General features: G+C 42.3%; 1 protein-coding gene across 1 annotated transcript; it reads left to right on the forward strand.

The window, feature by feature from the left end:
- The first annotated feature begins 6,845 nt into the window (after positions 1–6,845).
- Positions 6,846–15,014, forward strand: sp4 (sp4 transcription factor). Its single transcript, XM_005753214.1, has 7 exons — positions 6,846–7,573; positions 7,857–7,927; positions 8,924–9,274; positions 9,366–10,566; positions 11,254–11,452; positions 12,521–12,720; positions 13,016–15,014. Exons 1-7 carry the CDS (start codon positions 7,567–7,569, stop codon positions 13,285–13,287), a joined length of 2,301 nt encoding a protein of 766 aa, XP_005753271.1. The 5' UTR covers positions 6,846–7,566; the 3' UTR covers positions 13,288–15,014.
- Positions 15,015–18,820: the final 3,806 nt, after the last annotated feature.

Raw genomic sequence — 18,820 nt, forward strand, 5'->3', positions numbered from 1 at the left:
AACTCATAGTGGTCACTGCAGCGGACAGCTATTAAAAGGCTGTTTTCTTGTATTTGTGTCAGTGTTGATGGTATACTTGCACATAAACACAACACACAGTGCATATCATTTATTAGTTTGTCAAAAACGTATGTTGTCCACCTAAGTGGACATGTAAAAAAACTCTTTGAAAAGTAGTTCAAATATGTTTTTTCATGCCTAAAGATGAATAAAAATACTTAAGAAAAAAGGTTGTAATAATTCATGTTTGAAAGGGTTAATTCTTAGCATAGATGGCATAGATCCAACAATGTTCTGGAAACATTCAGAGACTTTGGTCCACACTAACATGATGGAGATTTTTCCACTGCACATCGATGATGTGAATGTCCTGTTCCTGCACATTCCATAGGTGCCGTATTGGATTGAGATCTGGTGACTTAATCAGTGAGTTTATTGGCACATTCGTATCTGAGATCAGTTCAGCTTTGTGACATCTTGCTGACAGAATCTGTCACAAGACTAATGGACTCTGTTTATAAAGTAGACTGTTTTTAAATGATGTTCAGTTGGTATAAAAAAGAACAAAGTGGACCAAGAAAGTCCCCCACACTATTTAAACCAGCTAATTTTGGTAAGCATGTCTTAACTGCAGCCTCAGTTTCCTGTCCTGGTCTTCTGCTGCTGTAGCCCATCTGCTTCAAGGTTCAACCTGCTGTACATTCAGAGATGCTCTTCTACTTGCCTTGGTTGTAATGAGAGGCTATTTGAATCATTGTAGCTTTCCTATCAGCCTGAAGCAGTTTGGCCATTCAGCTCTGACATTTGACATTAACAAGGTATTTTCACCACTGCTGCTCACCGAATATTTTCTCTTTTTTTGAACATCCACTGCAAACTCTAGTGATAACTGTGCAGGTAAAAACCAGTAGATTTGAAATACTAAAATGAAACAACAACTATGACACATCTAAAGTCACATGAATCCCCTTTCTTCACTATTCTATTCTGTGGTTTGAACTTCAGCAGATCATCAGCAGGAAATTCAGCCTGTGATGAAGGTTGAAGAGATGATGAGCATTGTTAGCTGCTTCTTTTTAAAGAGTGACAAACAAGGAGTGGGTGGTAAACTCAAACAGCACTGGTCCAAAAAACATCCATGAAACACCCAGTCACATAGAAAAAACTCACCTTGACAAAGGTTTTTCTCTTTGCGGGTTAGGAGCATATTCCACCCACACCCTGAACTGGCACAATACCCAATGAGACATACCGGCTGTCTTCCACTCAAGCCAGACACCAGGAAGCATCAATCATTTAGCTAACATTTAAACTAAAACAAAGCCAACTTCCAGGGAGCTCAATGCAAGTCCGGGTCAGTCTTATGTGATGCTCCATGGTGTTAGCAGTAAAACAATAAAATGTCATCACGGCCGGATACATTTCCTCAACAAACAGCAAATACAGAAATATTTAAGTCTATGGCTTCACCATCGTCATCATCCATCACAGGGTAAAACTACAAGTATGAGTGATGATGATGAGCAATAGCAAAGCAGTGAAATCACCTGTTCCTGTTCACATTTACTGGAACATAGAGTGACTAAAGAATGACTATCTATCTATCTATCTATCTATCTATCTATCTATCATGTATTTCATTATAGGAGAGTTATGCGAAGCGTATCTGTTATCACTTGTCAACAAATTCTAGGCCTACACAAAGACACACACACACACACACACACACACGCAATGAGATGAGCAACAGAGGCCACTGCCAAAACATTAACTCATGCTAGAAGTCATAAATCTCTCCATCTTTACAGCCTAACCTTTAGGAAACAGAGACATCTTGACGCCAAGCCTGCATGTGACAAATGCACACTTACGCTTGCATGCGTGTGCAACAAACTCACGGATCTCACGCAAAACAACACACACCAGTACACAAGCCTGTACTGACTCATACCTGCAAACGTGCTTGTGTGCTGATGCACTATATTAACATTCCATTCCCATACGTACAAACGCACACAAACAAACACAGTGCATTAAATTTAGAGGAAGAAATTGAAATCATTCTGCACTGTCCAAAATGAAGTCGCATCAGTTACACTGTGTCCGCACACTTTGTGTTTGGTTATGAAGTCTGCCTTTCATCAGAAAGAAAGTCAAGCTGAACTACAATAATTACATTAAAGCACACAAGAATAGGCTGTTGAGTATTTTCTATGATGCTAGGAAATGACAACAGTAGCAACAAATTTTATAGACACAAATTCAACAAAGCTATGTGCTGTTAAACTATAGCGCAATTCAACTATAGTGTAAATAAATGTTAATGTGTTATGAACCAGATGTTTCTTTGTTAAATATGAGATAAGTGTTTTTGTTGTTTTTGGTCAGCAGTGATTTTTACATTAGAACTCTTCCATAAATGCCATTTTTGCCCAGTCTCTTTCTTATTGTTGAATCATGCACTCTGAGCTTAGCTGAGGCAAGTGAGGCCTGCACTTCTTTAAATTATCTTCTGGGCTCTTTTTTAACCTCCTGGATGAGTCGTTGATATTGCACTTGGCGTCATTTTGATAGGCTGGCTTAGAAGGTTCACCACTGTTCCGTATTTTCTTCATTTATGGATAATGGCTCTCACCGTGGTTCACTGGAGTCTTAAAGTCTTAGAGATGGCTTTGTAACTGTTGTGAGACTGATAATAATGAATAATAATAATGGATCGCATTTATATAGCGCTTTTTGGGGCCCTCAAAGCACTGTACAATTCCACTATTCATTCACTCTCACATTCACACACTGGTGGAGGCAAGCTACAGTTGTAGCCACAGCTGCCCTGGGGCAGACTGACAGAAGCAAGGTTGTCATATCGCGCCATCGGCCCCTCTGGCCAACACCAGTAGGCGGTAGGTCGTTGTGCCCAAGGACACAATGACCGGGACTCAAACCGGCAACCTTCCGGTTACAAGACGAACTACCAACTCTTTGAGCCACAATCGCCCCAATAGATAGATGTCAGTGACTTGGTTTCTCATCTGTTTCTTTAGCTCATGGCACAATGTGTTGCTGTTTGAGATCTTTTATCTTACGTCACTTTGTCAGACAGGTTCTACTTAATCAGGCCTGGGTGTGACCAGTGAAATTGAACTCAGCTTTCCAAAACTTTGCTTATTCACAGTCAATTCGTGATGTGAAAAAAAAGGGAGGGGGCAATTACTTTTCCACACAGAGCCAGATGGGTTTAGATATGTTTTCTCCTTAATAAATAAAATTATTATTTCATCCTGAATTTTGTGATTACTCTGGTTATCTCTGTCTAATATGAACATTTGTTTGATGATTTAAAACTAGTCTGTGTGACAAGTAAGCAAAAAACTAAGAAATCAACAAGGTGGCAAACACTTTGTTCGTGGCTCTGAATAACAACAGAAAATAAATAAAAGGACCCTTCAGAAAACCTTTGACTCTACCTGCAATGTAGCAGTTTGACTTGCAACGGATTCTTTTTAAACAACTTTTTTTCCATTGTAAGAAATCTGAAAACGTCTTTCGTGATAACAGCTGCGAGGATGAGTACACAATCTGTCGTCCTGATTGGTGCATGGCGCCATCTAGTGGTTGCAGCTGTTCACAAATGGAACTATCATTTATAACCTGTTCCCATCGTGGATTCCTTTAGCTGTAATGTTTATTATTTATATGTTGATATTTTATTTATTTATTTATTTGTTTATTTATTTGTCTTTTGGTGAGCATAAAGGACTGCTAAATTTTGCAGGAAACTCAATGACTTGTCAGACAAATATGATAAATACAACTTTAACGAGGATTGAACCTGCTGTAAATTAAAGCCTTATTGTATCATAGAGTTTTACTGCAGTGGATATTAGTTTTTCTGTTCGCAGGATATTTATCTGTCCCAGAGAACAGCCTTCTTTCTACCACACCCCCTTCCATCACCACCACCTTACATACATATATAACAACACCCCTTCTTCCGAGCAGACCTCGTTGCCTAGCAACGCCCTGCCGAGTGGCCCAGGAGGCGGGAACAAGGGCCGTGGCTTCCGCAGTAATTACAGTGCATGTGCATGTATGTTTCTAGGCCAGCCCAGGTGTGTTTTCCTGTGAACATAGTTTCTTTATGAAAATATGTTTAGACTGCAGCGTTCCCCCAAACACACACACACACAAACAGAATAAAAACCTTTGAAAAGGGGAAACGAAACCACATAAGCATAAAGTGTATGAGCATGTTACAAGAATAAAGTTCTCAAAATTTCTGTAGGTCTCTAAGTGTGAAAAGTCTTGTTCATGAGATATGTCTCAGCATTATGATACTCAAATGTGAAAGGCCATGTTAAGAATGTCTATGAGACACACAGGGACTAAATTAGGCTTTATCACATGCAAGCTATGTGCATGGACAAGGATGAAAGACTTGCTCCAGTGAAAATTGTGTTTTTAACAGCGTTAACGTGTGAAAGCCACAAGGAAACTAAGCAGCTGATATTACAGCTGAACAGTTCCTCCTGAGGACTGCAGCATGGTAGACAGTCTCAGATACGTTGGTTTATACCATCAGGGTTTCAAAGTTAGGGAAGCAGTAACCTCTTAGTGGCTGTGTGTGAGCAATGAGGAACAAAGCTGAAGGCTTATGATATCTTTTACCATTTAATATTTTAAAATGAGATATATTGAACACATTCTGACACATAAAGCAACTGGCAACCTTTTGCTGAGAATTCAGCTGTGCTAATAAACAGCTGTTTCCATCAGGTCATTTTGTTTTATGCTAGCCAAAGTTAACAACCCCTTTAATGTCCCATTGGATCATTCATGCACCCTGCTAAACAGGCTACCCAACTAGTGATAAACTTATTTTATAACTAAGATGGCGACAGACAAAAAGCCAAGCACGATGCTTAATCCTACTGTACATTTGTTATTTTTTCACTTTTCTCTTCTTTCTCAACAATGACTTCTGATTGTTACATATATTGCAATAGTTTTCAGAGTTTGAGCAGGTTTGTTTAACTTACAGGCACACAGCAGATAGGTGAAGACACGTGAGACACTTATTTACACATTTAGAGGTCTGTGCATACTAAGATGATGCAAAGGTTTAGGGCTACCTATGCACTGTTTCCTCATTTAGGCACACGAAGGCATAAAAGGATCATGTTCAGGGAACATGAACAACTTATTAACACGTCAATTAGACTAAAAGAGATGAGTTGTCGCATTTTTAATTAATACTAGATTTGGAACTTCTATACCATCCTGTCTGAGTGTTTATGATGTTATGTTGGGGTGAGACACTGAGACAACTGCATTGCCTTGGCTGCCAGTCTATAAGCCTAAATATTTCCCCTGTGAGCCGGAGCCATAACCTCAGTTGGCCTCTTGCTAATGATGTTTTCTGCTTGGAGAACCAGGGCTGTGACTGGCTAAAGCCACGGAGAAACCAATACAGGCCTAAAGGCCCTCATACAGGCCTTCTGCTTCATCACAAACCTCTACTTCTCAGATGCATTAAAAACACACTGTTTAGAAGTCTGAAAGAGGTTTTGTCACTAGAATGACAGACATGACTTCTGTTTCTATTTAGACACTTAAGTACAGCTGTTGTTCCTCGGCCTGAAACCACCCCAGATGCATTTACAGAACAGTAGTAACAGTGTCACTTTATGGGCTAAAGTTATCATGCCAGGCTGATTCTTATTTCGTGGACAGCTCCTGAATGCTTAAACAGATGGACTGCTTATGTATTATTGGTCTAAACAGAAAACAGTGTGTATTGTAGCTGGATTATATAAGCAACCAGCTTCTAGAAAGTCACTTAATGAACAAATAAATAATTACTATATTTACTGTGATTTAGTTAGTAGATGATCTTTTTTAAATGCATCAGTTATTCAGATTCTTAGCATTCTTTTAAACATCTGTGGTTTATGGCAGTCTGGGATGTTAGCCTGTTTACCAAATCCATCAAGGTACCCAAGCTGAAGTCACATATAGCACTTTTCTACTCTCCTAGAGCACCCAAAGCGCTTTATACAACATGCCACATTCACACTCAGTTCACACAAGCACTTTTTTCTATGCTTTTAAGTGCTTCCTACCTAAAATTCACACACATACTCCGATGGATTGGAGAGCAACTCGGGGTTAGTATCCAAGTAGTCTCTCTCCATGATAAAACTTTCATAACAATTAGAGACAGTTTATTTCTTTGCAACTAAATTCAAATACAAGTTGTTCAAAAGGATCAAATAATCGTTTCCCCCACTGTAAAAATTACTGTTGATTGGCAGAATGAAGCTATAATGCATATCCCAAAAGTTCAATTTGTCTGAAGAACCTTTTTTGTTGAACTAGCCAATCAGAACCCACATATTCAATTCACAATTGCATAACAACACAAACACACACACACACACACACACACACACACACACACACACACACACACACACACACAAATCTTGTACTAGTGTGAATTTCCTAAAGCCTCTGGCAATGCAATGACGTAATTTTCTACTACATAGGATCTAAAGTTGACAACAAGGGGGGAAATAGATGAGGTAAATAAATAGACGTACATCAGCTTAGAAGCAACACTGTTGCATTTTCACCTTTTAAATGATTTCAAAATAATTAAATCGTTTGTTTCCCTGATTATTTTAATTTTTTAACCCTTACTGACATTCTGAAACTGACACGCGTGCACAAAACACACGGGCGCGCGCACACACCTCCTTTCCCGTTTGCCCAACCCCCACAACACAGAAGTCACCGCCCTTCCTTCTCGCTCTCACACCAACATGACTACCGACACCGCCGCTCCAAACCCAACCGACAAGCCGGAGCATCACGGAAGTTGTAGTCCCGCTCGCGCTAGCCAGTTCGAGAAGGCGAGGCCTCACCAAAATACAACTCCCATCTCGACCCTCGCACGCCGAGCCCCGTCGTCCAATCTGAATATGTGGGAGGAGCGCATCCGCCCACAAAAGCCACAGCTATCTCCCTGTATACCCCCCTTTAAAAAATCAATTGTGCACGAAAAAAAGGGGAACACGCTTAAAATACCAACACAGGTGACGGTTTGTTTTCGGCGCGCGACGGACAGCGACGAGGCGTCCCCGCGTCGTGCGGCGTGAGAAACAGCGGTGACAGGCAGGAGCTGCGAGGAGGGTGTTGTCCTGATGCTTAAATGGAAGTGGGTGGGCCTCTACGGTCACACACTGCCAACTTCTCTGTGGATATCACTCTGACAACCGCCAATTTGTTCGTTTATGGACTGTCTATCCGGTAAAGGAGTCATACGACGGATCTGTGAGGTGTCCGGCGGACCGGGGACGGTCACCGCTCTCTCTGTTATTTCCGTTATTTGGGGCTGTTTGATTGTTCCTGCGCTTGGCACCGCCCTTCCTGGCCGGTGGGTGGTTTCGTCAAACGGGCAGATCCGCCACGGCTCAGAGCCGAACATATAGGCCGTCCTCCGCCTGTGTACCCGGCCGGCCTTCTACCGTGAACTACACCCTCTCCCTCTCGGTATATTAATGCGTTATGAGTGGTAGGTACCCTCCCCCTCCCCGTCTCCACCCCTCTTTCCCTCTTTATAGCCGTTTGACAGATAGGAAGCTCAATGCCCCTTTGATATTGATGATAAGGTTACTGGTTTCTCTTCTGTCTATATTGATCACCTCTGTGATGCCATATATGCTATTTTTTTGCTTGGATTTTATTTGCAGCATGCAGTGCCCCGTATACTGCTCGGGACTTTGTAGTACTCAGTAATCCCCATGTGATAATATTGTAATTGAAAATATTCTAACATTTCTGCCTCTTCCTCACAGACTCGAAGAAGGAATCATCTGGAACTGAAGGAGGGAAAGCATCTAAAAGGGGGAAAAGTTCTGGATCACAGGTAAAAGCAAGGAGACAGGAGTTTATTATAGTTCGTTACTTTTCCCTTGCCTGTAGGCCAAAAATGTACTCCCTCCCTCCCAGCCTAGCCAGCCAGACACCTCTGGGGGCGTTTCTCTGGTGAATTCCACTTCCTGCTTCTGTGCAGCCCTACAGTGAGCCAACCCAGAGCCTCATGAATAGGCTTACACGGCTGTCACACTTCAGCCGCTATACTTTTTGAACTGTCTGTTTGAATTATGGTCAGAATGATTTAATTCTGCACGTGGATATTATTGAAAGACCTGCAGCTTTGGTTAAGTGGCCCCAAGACTGTGAAACTTCTCTCTGCAGCAGGTTGTATACATATATATCTTTGAGATTATTTTTGAGCCAGGCAGCTGTTCTTGAGCGCATCTTATTGTCATTAAATGTGCATGACGAGCATCGCTGCTGTGTTAATTTTCCTGCTGTTGTAGTTGTTACAAAATCTAGGCTGTTTCCCCGTGCACTGTTGTGAGGTGTTGAGCATTAAAAATTTGCCTGCGACCTAGTTCCTTTGAAAAGGGAGGAGAGAGAAGGCGGCATTTTCTTCCAGTGTTCTCAGAAAACAGAAATGTGGTTCTCACACGCCCACCCACTCGCTTCCTGTAATACCGCCCACTTCCACTGACAGCTCTCTCTCTCGCTTTCACTCAGCTTTTTGTGTTTCTTTTTTCTGCACCATGTTATTTCCCACCCCTCGCTCTTTTTCTCTTATTCATTTAAAATTAATCATTGCGTGAGCGTTTGCAATGATACCTGCTATCATCCCCAGCCTTAAGCGTTTTTATCTTTGCACATGTACTCTTTGGCTTTGTTTGTGTATGCGTACAAGCTGTTAATGTATGTTTCTAACCCTGACTCCCTTCTTGTCCTTCCTTCACCTGTCACTCCTGTTTTCCCTATCACCCTTCTCACCCCTCCCATCCATCCATCCATTACTCCTCCATCCCCTTTCCTCCACCGTCTCCTCTAGGATTCCTCTCAGCCCTCTCCATTGGCTCTGCTAGCAGCCACCTGCAGTAAGATCGGAGGGCAGGGGGGAGCAGAGGGGGCACAGGGCCAAGCAGGGGCCCAGCAGATCCAGGTCCAGGCTGGTCAGATCCAGTTGCAGGCGGGACAGATCCAGGGTCAAATAGTGGTGGACACAGCTGGGGGTCAGGCCTTAGTGCCCCAGCAGCTAGAACTGGTCCCGGCACAGTTCACAGGGAACGGCTGGCAGATCATTACAGCAGCGCCTACTATGGCCAAGGAGAACACCAGTCAACCTGTTGCTGTGACCGTGGCCACCACCTTGACTAATGACAGCTCACCTGGTGGACGTAAGGTGAGGGGAGTGGTGTGTTTGTGCAAATGTTTTTATCAATTTTTAATCCTTGTCCACATAACTGATTTACTGCTCCTTTCCTGTTGGGCAGGTAAAGGCAGTAGGTGGGACCAACAGTGTCGCAGCCAATCAGCAGCAGCAATTTCAGATCATCCAGGTTCAGAACCTGCCCAATGCCGGAGCAGGAGTCCAGTATCAGGTCATCCCGCACTTGCAGACTGCAGATGGACAGCAGATCCACATCAGCCCTCAAACAGCGTCCATCGGGGCCGTTCCCGAGCAGGTTCAGCTCATCCAGACTCAGAGTTCGGGCCAGACCCAAGCTATCATTCAACCCACCAACCAGCAGGCCATCCTGACGAGTACAGCCAATCAGACAGTTCCACTGCAGATTCGTCCTGCGCAGTCATTCCCACTTCAGCTGCAGACTCTGCAAGGCTCCCAAACTCCTGTCATGACCACAGTACCTATAAACCTTGGTGGCATGACCCTGGCTTTGCCTGTGATCAATAATGTCGGAGGGGGTGGAGCTGTGCAGCTTATCCAATCAGCAGATGGCACATTCTCTGTTGCTAATGGCAACCAGCTGGTGACAACAGCTGTGTCAGGGGTGGCTCCTACCACAGCTGCAGCTGGATCAACAATGGCAGTAGCTGAAGGCGACAGCGTGCCTGATGGGGCTCAAGTGGTTTCAGCTGGATCAGAGGGTGGATCAGCTGACGCCCAAGTGCAGAGCAGCGAGGCAGACTCTCAAAGCCAGAATCAGACCAACGGGCTACAGAACCAGACAGAGACACCTGGAGCCATTCAGCAGGTGATTGTGGGCCAGGTGGGGCACCAGTTGGTGCAGCAGATCCAGCTGCAGCCCCAGGCTCAGAGTCAGGGTCAGGCACAGGGCCAACAGCAACCTCAGCACATTCAGACCCTGCAGCTGGCTCCAGGACAGACCTTGCAGCCCATCCAGGCCTTCCCGAACTCTGCCCAGGTCCTTATTCGTACCCCAACCCTATCACCCTCTGGGCAGCTCACCTGGCAAACGCTGCAGCTACCCGGTGGAGTCTCCCTGCAGGGTGGTCTCGGGACAGCTGTGCCACAGCAGCTGACGCTGGCTCCGGTAGCTGGTGGGACTGCAGTTGGAAGTGGGGGACTAGTCTCTCTTAGTGGAGCTCCCTTGACGCTAAGTGCAGCCCAGATAAACCCTGGGTCAGGGGTGCAGACGGTCAGCATTGCAGGACTGAGCACAGCTGGGGTCCAGGTGCAGGGCGTACCACTCACTATTACTGGTCTACAGGGTAAGGGCATTATGAGAGTAACTGTCTAAATGCGTATTCAGCACCAATCTGCTCACTTTCATAAACCGTGAATGCAATGGGGTTGTGGAGACAGAGAGTCTTTATTTCTTGAGAAAATATCATATTAGTCCAGTGCGCTAATCCCTCATATCATGACAAACTAATCTATAAAGCTTGAATTAAAGGATGTCCTGCTCTCCTGCTTGCTCAGTTAGACTATGTGTATGACACATAGTCTGTAATAAAAGTGCATGTTGCCTCTCTGTCTTTAAAGTGAAGACCAAGTCATTGAACTACATTCTTTCTAGTGATCAGCAGAGGGTGACTCTCTTGGTATCAGTTTGTAGAAAAGTCTATGAAAAATGATACTACATCTCACTTGTCTTAATACCTCAGCAATTATTTTCCTAAAGAGTTAAAGGCTTTAAGTGTTAGTTTCAAGTCTTCTTGAGTGAAATTCATATGCTCATTTAGTACATTTAGAATAGAACAGACAATGCAGCATATGCTTTAGGCCTAAAGTTTCAAAGCAGATCACCTCAAACCAATGGGAGATATAATGGTGGCTCCATATTGTATGTACAGCCTGTAGTCAAAGGTGTTCTTGTTTTTTAACTTTCTCTGTTGTAATATAGAAACTGTTCTTGTTTTTGATCATGTGTTTACACACTTTCAATCATCCTCCAGGTCAACCACAGGGTCAAGATGGGGTCAAAGTTCAGTCGTCTCCAGTGACTGTCACTGTGGGCAATGTTGCATCAGGCTCGTCAATGAGTCCAGACCAGCTGAGCTCTGTGCAAAGTTCTTCAGACCAGGAGGGACCGCCCAGCAAGAGGCTTCGACGTGTTGCCTGCTCTTGTCCAAACTGCAGGGATGGAGAGGGAAGGTATGCAAAGCATGCATAAGATACTCATGATTATTTCTAGTCTTTGAAGGGACTTTGAAGGCTCAGAAGTTATAGTGAATCCAAACTATACAATCTCAAAGGAAACAGTTTTTTGTTTTTGGACTTAAAAGTCTTTCCGTAGTGGATTTTTTTTTCATCACCTCACAGCAGCTTTCTCTCTGTACTGATTACTACTAACAAATTAACAAAACTGACAAGACTGACACAGTTCATTCTCCATAAATCCATAAATAACATGTTCTCAATTTTGAGAACATTGAGAAAAAAAAATCATTGTTTCCAGAATTTTCAATATCATGCACCAACAGTGGTTTAAAAAAAGATGCAATTGAATTTTAATTGCTTTTGAATAAAAGATTAGGATTCCTAAGCTGAAATTTTACATACTCATATATTGGTTACCATGTCCATATGATGTTTTAAAAAAAAATATATATATGTATATATATGCTAATGAGACATAAAGTTTACTTCCTGATTCATAAAAAATTTGTACCTTGTTCTGCTACGCTGCTTAACATACACAGACGCGTTGGCAGTTGGGCCCAGCGCTCGTGAGATAACTTCTGAGGCTTGCAAATGCAGAGGAGAAGTGGGGGTGGGGTGCAGGCAAACGACTGAAAGAGAAGGCGGGGTCCAACTTGACAATTCATGCATCTGCACATACTAAATGAGACAAAAGCACAAAACTATATCTAAAACTGTTTTCACACATGAAGCACTGAAAATGTCATGAGAATTGGCTTCTTAAACACAACAGGAGGAGTGCATGACAGCCATATTCTCACTACAGGAAATGCTCTATTTGGTTTAGGGGAGGGACTTTGCCTGAGAACGTTTGTTTTCCTGCATGCGTTTCTTTCAGGTAATGCTAAAGCTTTAGGGTTACAGAGTATATGGGGGGGATAAGCAAAAGGCTTTGTAATATAAAAATTATGGAATTACAAATATAAACATGTAATCATTATAGGAGTATTTTGAGTTTGATCTGTAGCACACACACACAAACCTCCTGGTCCTCACTCATAACAGAAGTTTGTGTTGTAGGAACAGCGGGGATCCCACAAAGAAAAAGCAGCACATCTGCCACATGGAGGGCTGCGGGAAGGTCTATGGAAAGACATCCCACCTACGGGCCCACCTGCGCTGGCACACCGGTGAGAGGCCGTTTGTCTGTAACTGGATCTTCTGTGGCAAGAGGTTCACCCGGAGCGACGAGCTGCAGAGACACCGGAGAACACACACAGGTGGGAGAAAGCATAGACACAGACATGCAGGGTGATTTTGAATTGAATTTGAATTCACTGCTGAATACAAACTAGAGCTGCAATGTTTTAATTTTACCCTCAGTTCTTGAGAAATGTCCAGCAGAAGCCAAAGTGGCACCTTTAAAGGTTTTTGTTTTTTCCCACCACCCAAATAATCTATAGGGCAGAGAAAAGCTGCAAAAATAGGTGGAATCACAATTTTTCTTTACTTTCTTTCTTTTAAAGTCTTCCTTAAAACATTAGTCTGACTTTTTTGTTCTCCACACTGTTGCAGGAGAAAAGCGCTTTGAGTGTCCCGAATGCTCCAAGCGCTTCATGCGCAGCGACCACCTCTCGAAGCACATCAAGACCCACCAGAACAAGAAGAGCAGCGCCGCGGTGGCAATCATCACCACTGACGACATGGAGGAAGACACTCCCGAGGACCTCGGCGCCTCCCCGCAGATTGTCGCCGTAGCAACACTGTCGCGTGACTCTGACCCCGCTACGCCGACCACTTCCAATCACCTGGAGGAAGAAGAGGAGGAAGAAGAGGAGTTTGAGTAGGCGCCTGCCTCCCGTCTCTTCGCTGGAAGGCTGGCTTCCTGTTTTTTTGGAGGTCTTTGCATAGACTGTAAGGGGTTACTTTTCTCTTTTTTTTTCTTCCTTTTTTTTCTAAAATTTGACCTTATTTTGAAAGGGTTCGCTCACGAAGAGACTCTAAAGGGACGGGCAGGGATCCATGCGATGAAGGGAAACCTGAAAAATATAAACAGTCTAAAACAAAACTAACGCGTATAATAACAAAATAAAGAAATTTAGAGTGTATCAAAGATTAGTTTGGCATTTATAAAAATTTAATCTATTAAGAATTTCAGGTGTGGCGGGGAAGGGATGTACGCAGATTAGCACAAGACAGGGGACCTGCTGAATTTGAAACCACCCGACACTGAGAGACATTTTCCTAATCACAACAGAACTCTATGCACAAAAGTTGTGTTCCTGCTTCACACCTGTCAGGCAGTGCTGAGGGTCAATCAAGGTACAGAGCTGTTGCAGATCAGTGACAGAACAGGGGCAGTATTGGGAGGGGGGTGGGTGTAAATGTGAGCTGTGTGAATGAGTGTGTACTCCCATGCTGTCCTGCAGAGGATCTACCTAATTTGAGTTTTTATTCATGGTTCAGGTTTAAGTCCTCAGATAAGATTCAGGTGTTTGATTCTTTTGCGATCAGATGACAAATATAGGGGGATAATTCTAAGAAAAGAGAAGAAAAAAGAAGAGTAGGGGAGGAAAAAAAGCACATATAAAAAAAGATTTATAAAATGCATTCCTATTGAGGCGCAGTGGCCATTAGAAAAAAAAAAGGGTTTCTATAGAGAAAAACAATCTAGCTTTCTACAACTTTGTTTGTGTAGTGAAAGCAATACTGTAATAATGACAATCCTAGTGAAACCATGTTTACATTGTCAGGGGAAGTTTTCTCTTGTTAATACAACAAGCCAGTTCGCTCTAAGATTAAGGAAGGCAGCGCCGTAGTCCGGATGACCTGGTACCACAGGGTGGCTTTGACATCACGGCTGCACACTTCACGCCGCCACGTGTTTGACAGTTTTACATCAAACAAAACAACACGGCACGGTCGGCGTAACTGTGATGACAGCGTTGCTTTCTTTTCTTTCTTTTCAAATTTTTTTTGCTTTCTGTGCTCTAATGACCGCCCCTCTAAACCCCCCACCCCGCTACATGACCGATGTACCACAATTGCCTTAACACAAGCTGTCGTACAGAGGGATCTCCGGAGTGAGCCGGACGGAGTCAGAGGGGAGCTCTCCGGACTTGTAAGAGGGTGACGCGGAGTGCAAACCAAAGCACAGGCAGGTATATATATAAGACGGAGCTGTTGGGTGGGAGTCGGTCAGGCCGTTTAGCTACGTGGATATTACGAAATGTTTTCTGGTGGTGTTTCTCTGTGTTAGTTCAGTGCGTATATTCATTTGAAATTAAAAAAAATAATAATAAGATGCTTTTATTTTATAAAATTTATCAATTCTTTTAACTCCCCCACCCCTCCTTAAGTATGTTAACACACAGGACCCCCACTGTGTATGGCTAATTTATTATTTATCCTTGATTTGTAATATTTGCCTTTTTGCTGGACTTGTATTTGTGCGCGTTGACTCTGAGGTTGTGTACAGCATGTTTCAGTTCTTTGCCGTAGTGCTGCTTCTCTCTTCTTTATTCTCTGTGCTTCTGTTTTTTTTCTTTTTCTTTTTTTGTCTTTCTATGTCTGACCATCGCTGTTCATTTCTTCTTCTGTTTTCTTTTCTCTCTGCGCCATAACGTGTTTTTGGAGAAAAAAAATCAACAAACAAAAGAAGAAGAAAGCAAAAAAAAAAAAAAGAAAAAGAAAAAAAGGAGAAAAAAAAAGTTACTATTGTTTAAAGCTGAAAAAGGTTGATACCAAACAAATTTAGATGTTTTTTGGTAATATTTTGTGTGACGACTTCTCTTTTTTTTTTTCTTTCTTTGATATTTTGTAGTGACATCTCATTTGTAAATCTTTTTCTAAAGATGTTTGTTCGTCTCCATGACATTTGATAATGGGTTTTTTGGCAGGACAGCCTCAAAGGCTCCAGTTTATTGATATTTTTAAAACTGGTTTGTACAAATGTGTTATGTCAACAAAAAACAAAAAAAAAGGGAAGAAAAATTACAAGCAGAAAAGATGCTTTGCCTGCATAACACTTGACAATAAAGTGATTCTTAAAGTGAGGCTCACATTTCATCTCTGATGATTCTGAGTGGGGAGTGAGTCACTGCGAATTTATTTTATTTTTACATATGGTGCTCTTTGCACAGACACACAGCTAAAACTCGTGCCGCCTCCTTATTACTGGGTATTCTCTCAGCTGTGTTTTGACAGCGGTGATGATGAAGTAGCCGCCCTCCCTGTGGGAACAATTTCTGCTCCCGGGTTTCTCTTTGTGCCACTTGTGGCCTTCGGAATGGCGCTGCGAAGATCCGACCTGAGTCGCAGGACAATCGTTTGACACTCAATAAGAAATTTGTCAAACCTGCTTGAATGAATTTCTTCTTGTATATTTCTGGAGGTTTTTCTTAGATGATGGAAACTCCAGAAATAAAAATAATCAACAAAAACAACATCTTAATTGCAACGGCAAGCGCCAAGCCTGTGAGGGTTCACCCACAAGTCACTCTGTCGGGTTTACAAAGCGTGTCACGTAGTTGGCACCTCACGTGTACCTTTGGCGCGTCACTCCTTTGAAGCACTTCAAAAACAGTTCGCAGCTCTTCTCTCTGCACCCTCAGGTGCTTCTGTCAAGTTTTGTAGGTATCAATTATTTTAATCTAATAAGCTATAGAAGTATCAGAACAAAGGCAGACTTTCTTATTCTCCTATCACACACTGAAGCATGAGGGGGGGAATTTTTCTACAATAAAGCCTCTCTGTGGCTCTTCAGTGCTTAAAAATCCCAGTAATGTTAAGTGAGAACCAGGAGACCCACACTGATCATCATGGGTAAGATTAGAGCTTCAAATGATAGCTGTAATCATTTTCTCACTCATGCTGCACAATAATGAGATGCATAGAGAGCCGGTGACCTCAGGATAACCTCTGACCATGCTTTCACATGACACAAGCTGGTAACCAGAGGGACCAGCAGATGACCTGCGCCTGACCCCACTCGCCGGGGCTAAATAACACCAGATACACACAAAATAACTGCTTATTCAGGCTCGGCTGGTGCAGCCTGTTAGGTTACTGTGTTGTAGTTTAAACACGTGAGCTTGATTCCCCCCTTACCTCTTGTTGAAGATACTCTGATGTAATACCGACCACTGTGAGAGCTGAAGTCATTTAGCATGTAGCCTGTATATGTATGGCTTTGGCACCATTAGTTTAGCATTTCATAGGGTTTTTCTTTTTCTTTCTGAAATCCTCTAATTGCTGACATTTTTGGGAAGCTTGTTAAATTTAACGGAAATACATCGAATCATTCACCTATGATAAGATAAAGTTCACACAGACGAAGTTTTAAAGTTGTACATGTACAATGATCAAAGAAAATTTAGATTTAGGAAAAATCTGAATGAATATTGAAATCTCATATTCATTAAATTACTTTAAGAGTGGAATGATGTATTTTAAAAGCCTAAACTCAATCATCTCAAAAAACCCCAGAATTTTTGCAAAACGTCTTCTGTGTGTGTGTCTGTGTGTGTGTCTGTGTGTGTGTCAGCAAGTGAGTGACATAAAGAGTAAGGTCTACATTGTACATTACACAATTTTTTGACATTTTTTGTTCCCGACTGTGATACAACTACAACATTTCAATGGAAGCAAGTAGAGGAATCTACAAACCCATCAGGGTATGTGACAGTATTTGTTTTTACTGCATTTCAGTTTAAAGAATTTGATGTAGTTTTAAAAGCTGACAAACTGACGATCAGTTTAAATGACAATGAGTAACTCGTTATTTCTTTGACAGGTTTTGTTCAACTCATGCATTTACGACATGGCTGTGAAGACCTGCTGATATCTTCCAGGCTACAGGGCTCAGGTAAGACCCAGATCCATGCAAACCAAAACGAACATAAAACAGGTAATTTCCGAGGACCTGAGTTTGGTGGTGTTCAAATGTCTCCTTTTATTTCTAGATTGCAATGATGATGGAGTTTCTTAGGCTTCAGAAGGAAAACAAAATCCCATCAAACATGAAGATCTAAGAGATCTTTTGGTGGAGACTCAGATAGCAGTGAGTTAATGCTGTGAGAAAACCTCTCTTTTGTTTTCTTTTGAAGGCTTTGAGAGTTTGAATTAGATGGTTTCGATGAAGAAGAAGCCAAACCTCTTCTGAAACTTTTGGAGATTTATTTTTTTCATTATGTTCACATAACCTCTAGAATAAAATGCCCTGTAAATGTGTTTTTCATCTTAGGTTTGGGCCGTGAATGTCATTAACAAAATGAGGGATATAAAGTTTCAAGCGTGGATGCTCCTTAGGCCGTACGTCCTAAATATCAGTGAGATTCTTAATAGTCCAGCTACAGTGTTTCAATATTTCTGTGATTCTTTAAATATGTTTAAAAGATCATTCTTATAACATTACTCTACAGAACACCTAAAGTCCTCAGCATGGTGAGAAATTACATTCAGATCCTGAAAGAGAAGCATCAGGAAGCACAAAGCACCAAACTGCTCACCGCACATGAACTGGTTATACAGGTAGTTCCCTGCGTCCTGCAGGGCTTCTGGGAGCTTCCTCCTCGCCCCCTGTTGAACAGGGCGTCCCAGAATCTGAGCATAATCTCCTTCAGTGTCACAAAGGCCACTTTGGATCATGTCAACAAAACTCTCACAGCGGTGGAAAGCCAGGCCATCTTCTCCTGCTCCATTAGAGATGACATGGTCCACAGCATACTGACAAAAATCAGAGACAAATATCCTCAAGAAATTCTACTCACCAACAGTGCAAACTTTGCGCCAGTGCTGCTCATTTCAATTGCAGATGTAGAAAAGAACGATATATCCAAGATCTTTAAGCCCCCTTCTGAAACTCCACCAATTTCTGATGGTCTTTCCAATGAAGAATGTCCTTCTGAAAGACCCTGCCAAAAAAAGTCGGCCAATGCCTGCTGTTCCCCTCAGCGAAGAACCTCCTTTTGAAAGTTCCCTGTGAGGAACCTCTTTCTAAAACTCCATCCATGTCTCAGTCAGCTGTATCTGTTATCAATATTCCAGAGAAGTCTGAAGACCTTAAAATCAGGAAGACAAAGAAGAAAGAACGGGGCGTCTTCCAAAAACTCAAAGGTCTGTTGCTGTTTCAGAGCCAGAGAAACTGACTGACTATGAGACTCCCATCTGTCTGTTCTCACACTACAAAATCAAATCAAATAAAAAACTCATGAATATTCCTGCATGAATCTGCATCTATATTTAAAAAAATTTTTTCCTTTAGATGTCAATAAGAGTCTCTTAGGGTTCCTCCACAAGTACAGTAAGTAACATAACAGTAGTGTTATTATTTTTAAGAAAACTTATTTTTACTGTTAACATATTAACAACAGTAACTGA

This window comes from Pundamilia nyererei, unplaced genomic scaffold, assembly GCF_000239375.1.
Source record: "Pundamilia nyererei isolate P.nyererei 1_Seehausen unplaced genomic scaffold, PunNye1.0 scaffold00413, whole genome shotgun sequence".
Taxonomy (NCBI): Eukaryota; Metazoa; Chordata; class Actinopteri; order Cichliformes; family Cichlidae; genus Pundamilia; species Pundamilia nyererei.

What these genes read in the sequence shown, in the direction of transcription:
- sp4 (XM_005753214.1), top strand. An exon ending in GGAAAAGTTCTGGATCACAG is followed by an intron (nt 7,928 to 8,923) that starts GTAAAAGCAAGG and finishes CGTCTCCTCTAG; the next exon opens with GATTCCTCTCAGCCCTCTCC. An exon ending in ACACCGGAGAACACACACAG is followed by an intron (nt 12,721 to 13,015) that starts GTGGGAGAAAGC and finishes ACACTGTTGCAG; the next exon opens with GAGAAAAGCGCTTTGAGTGT.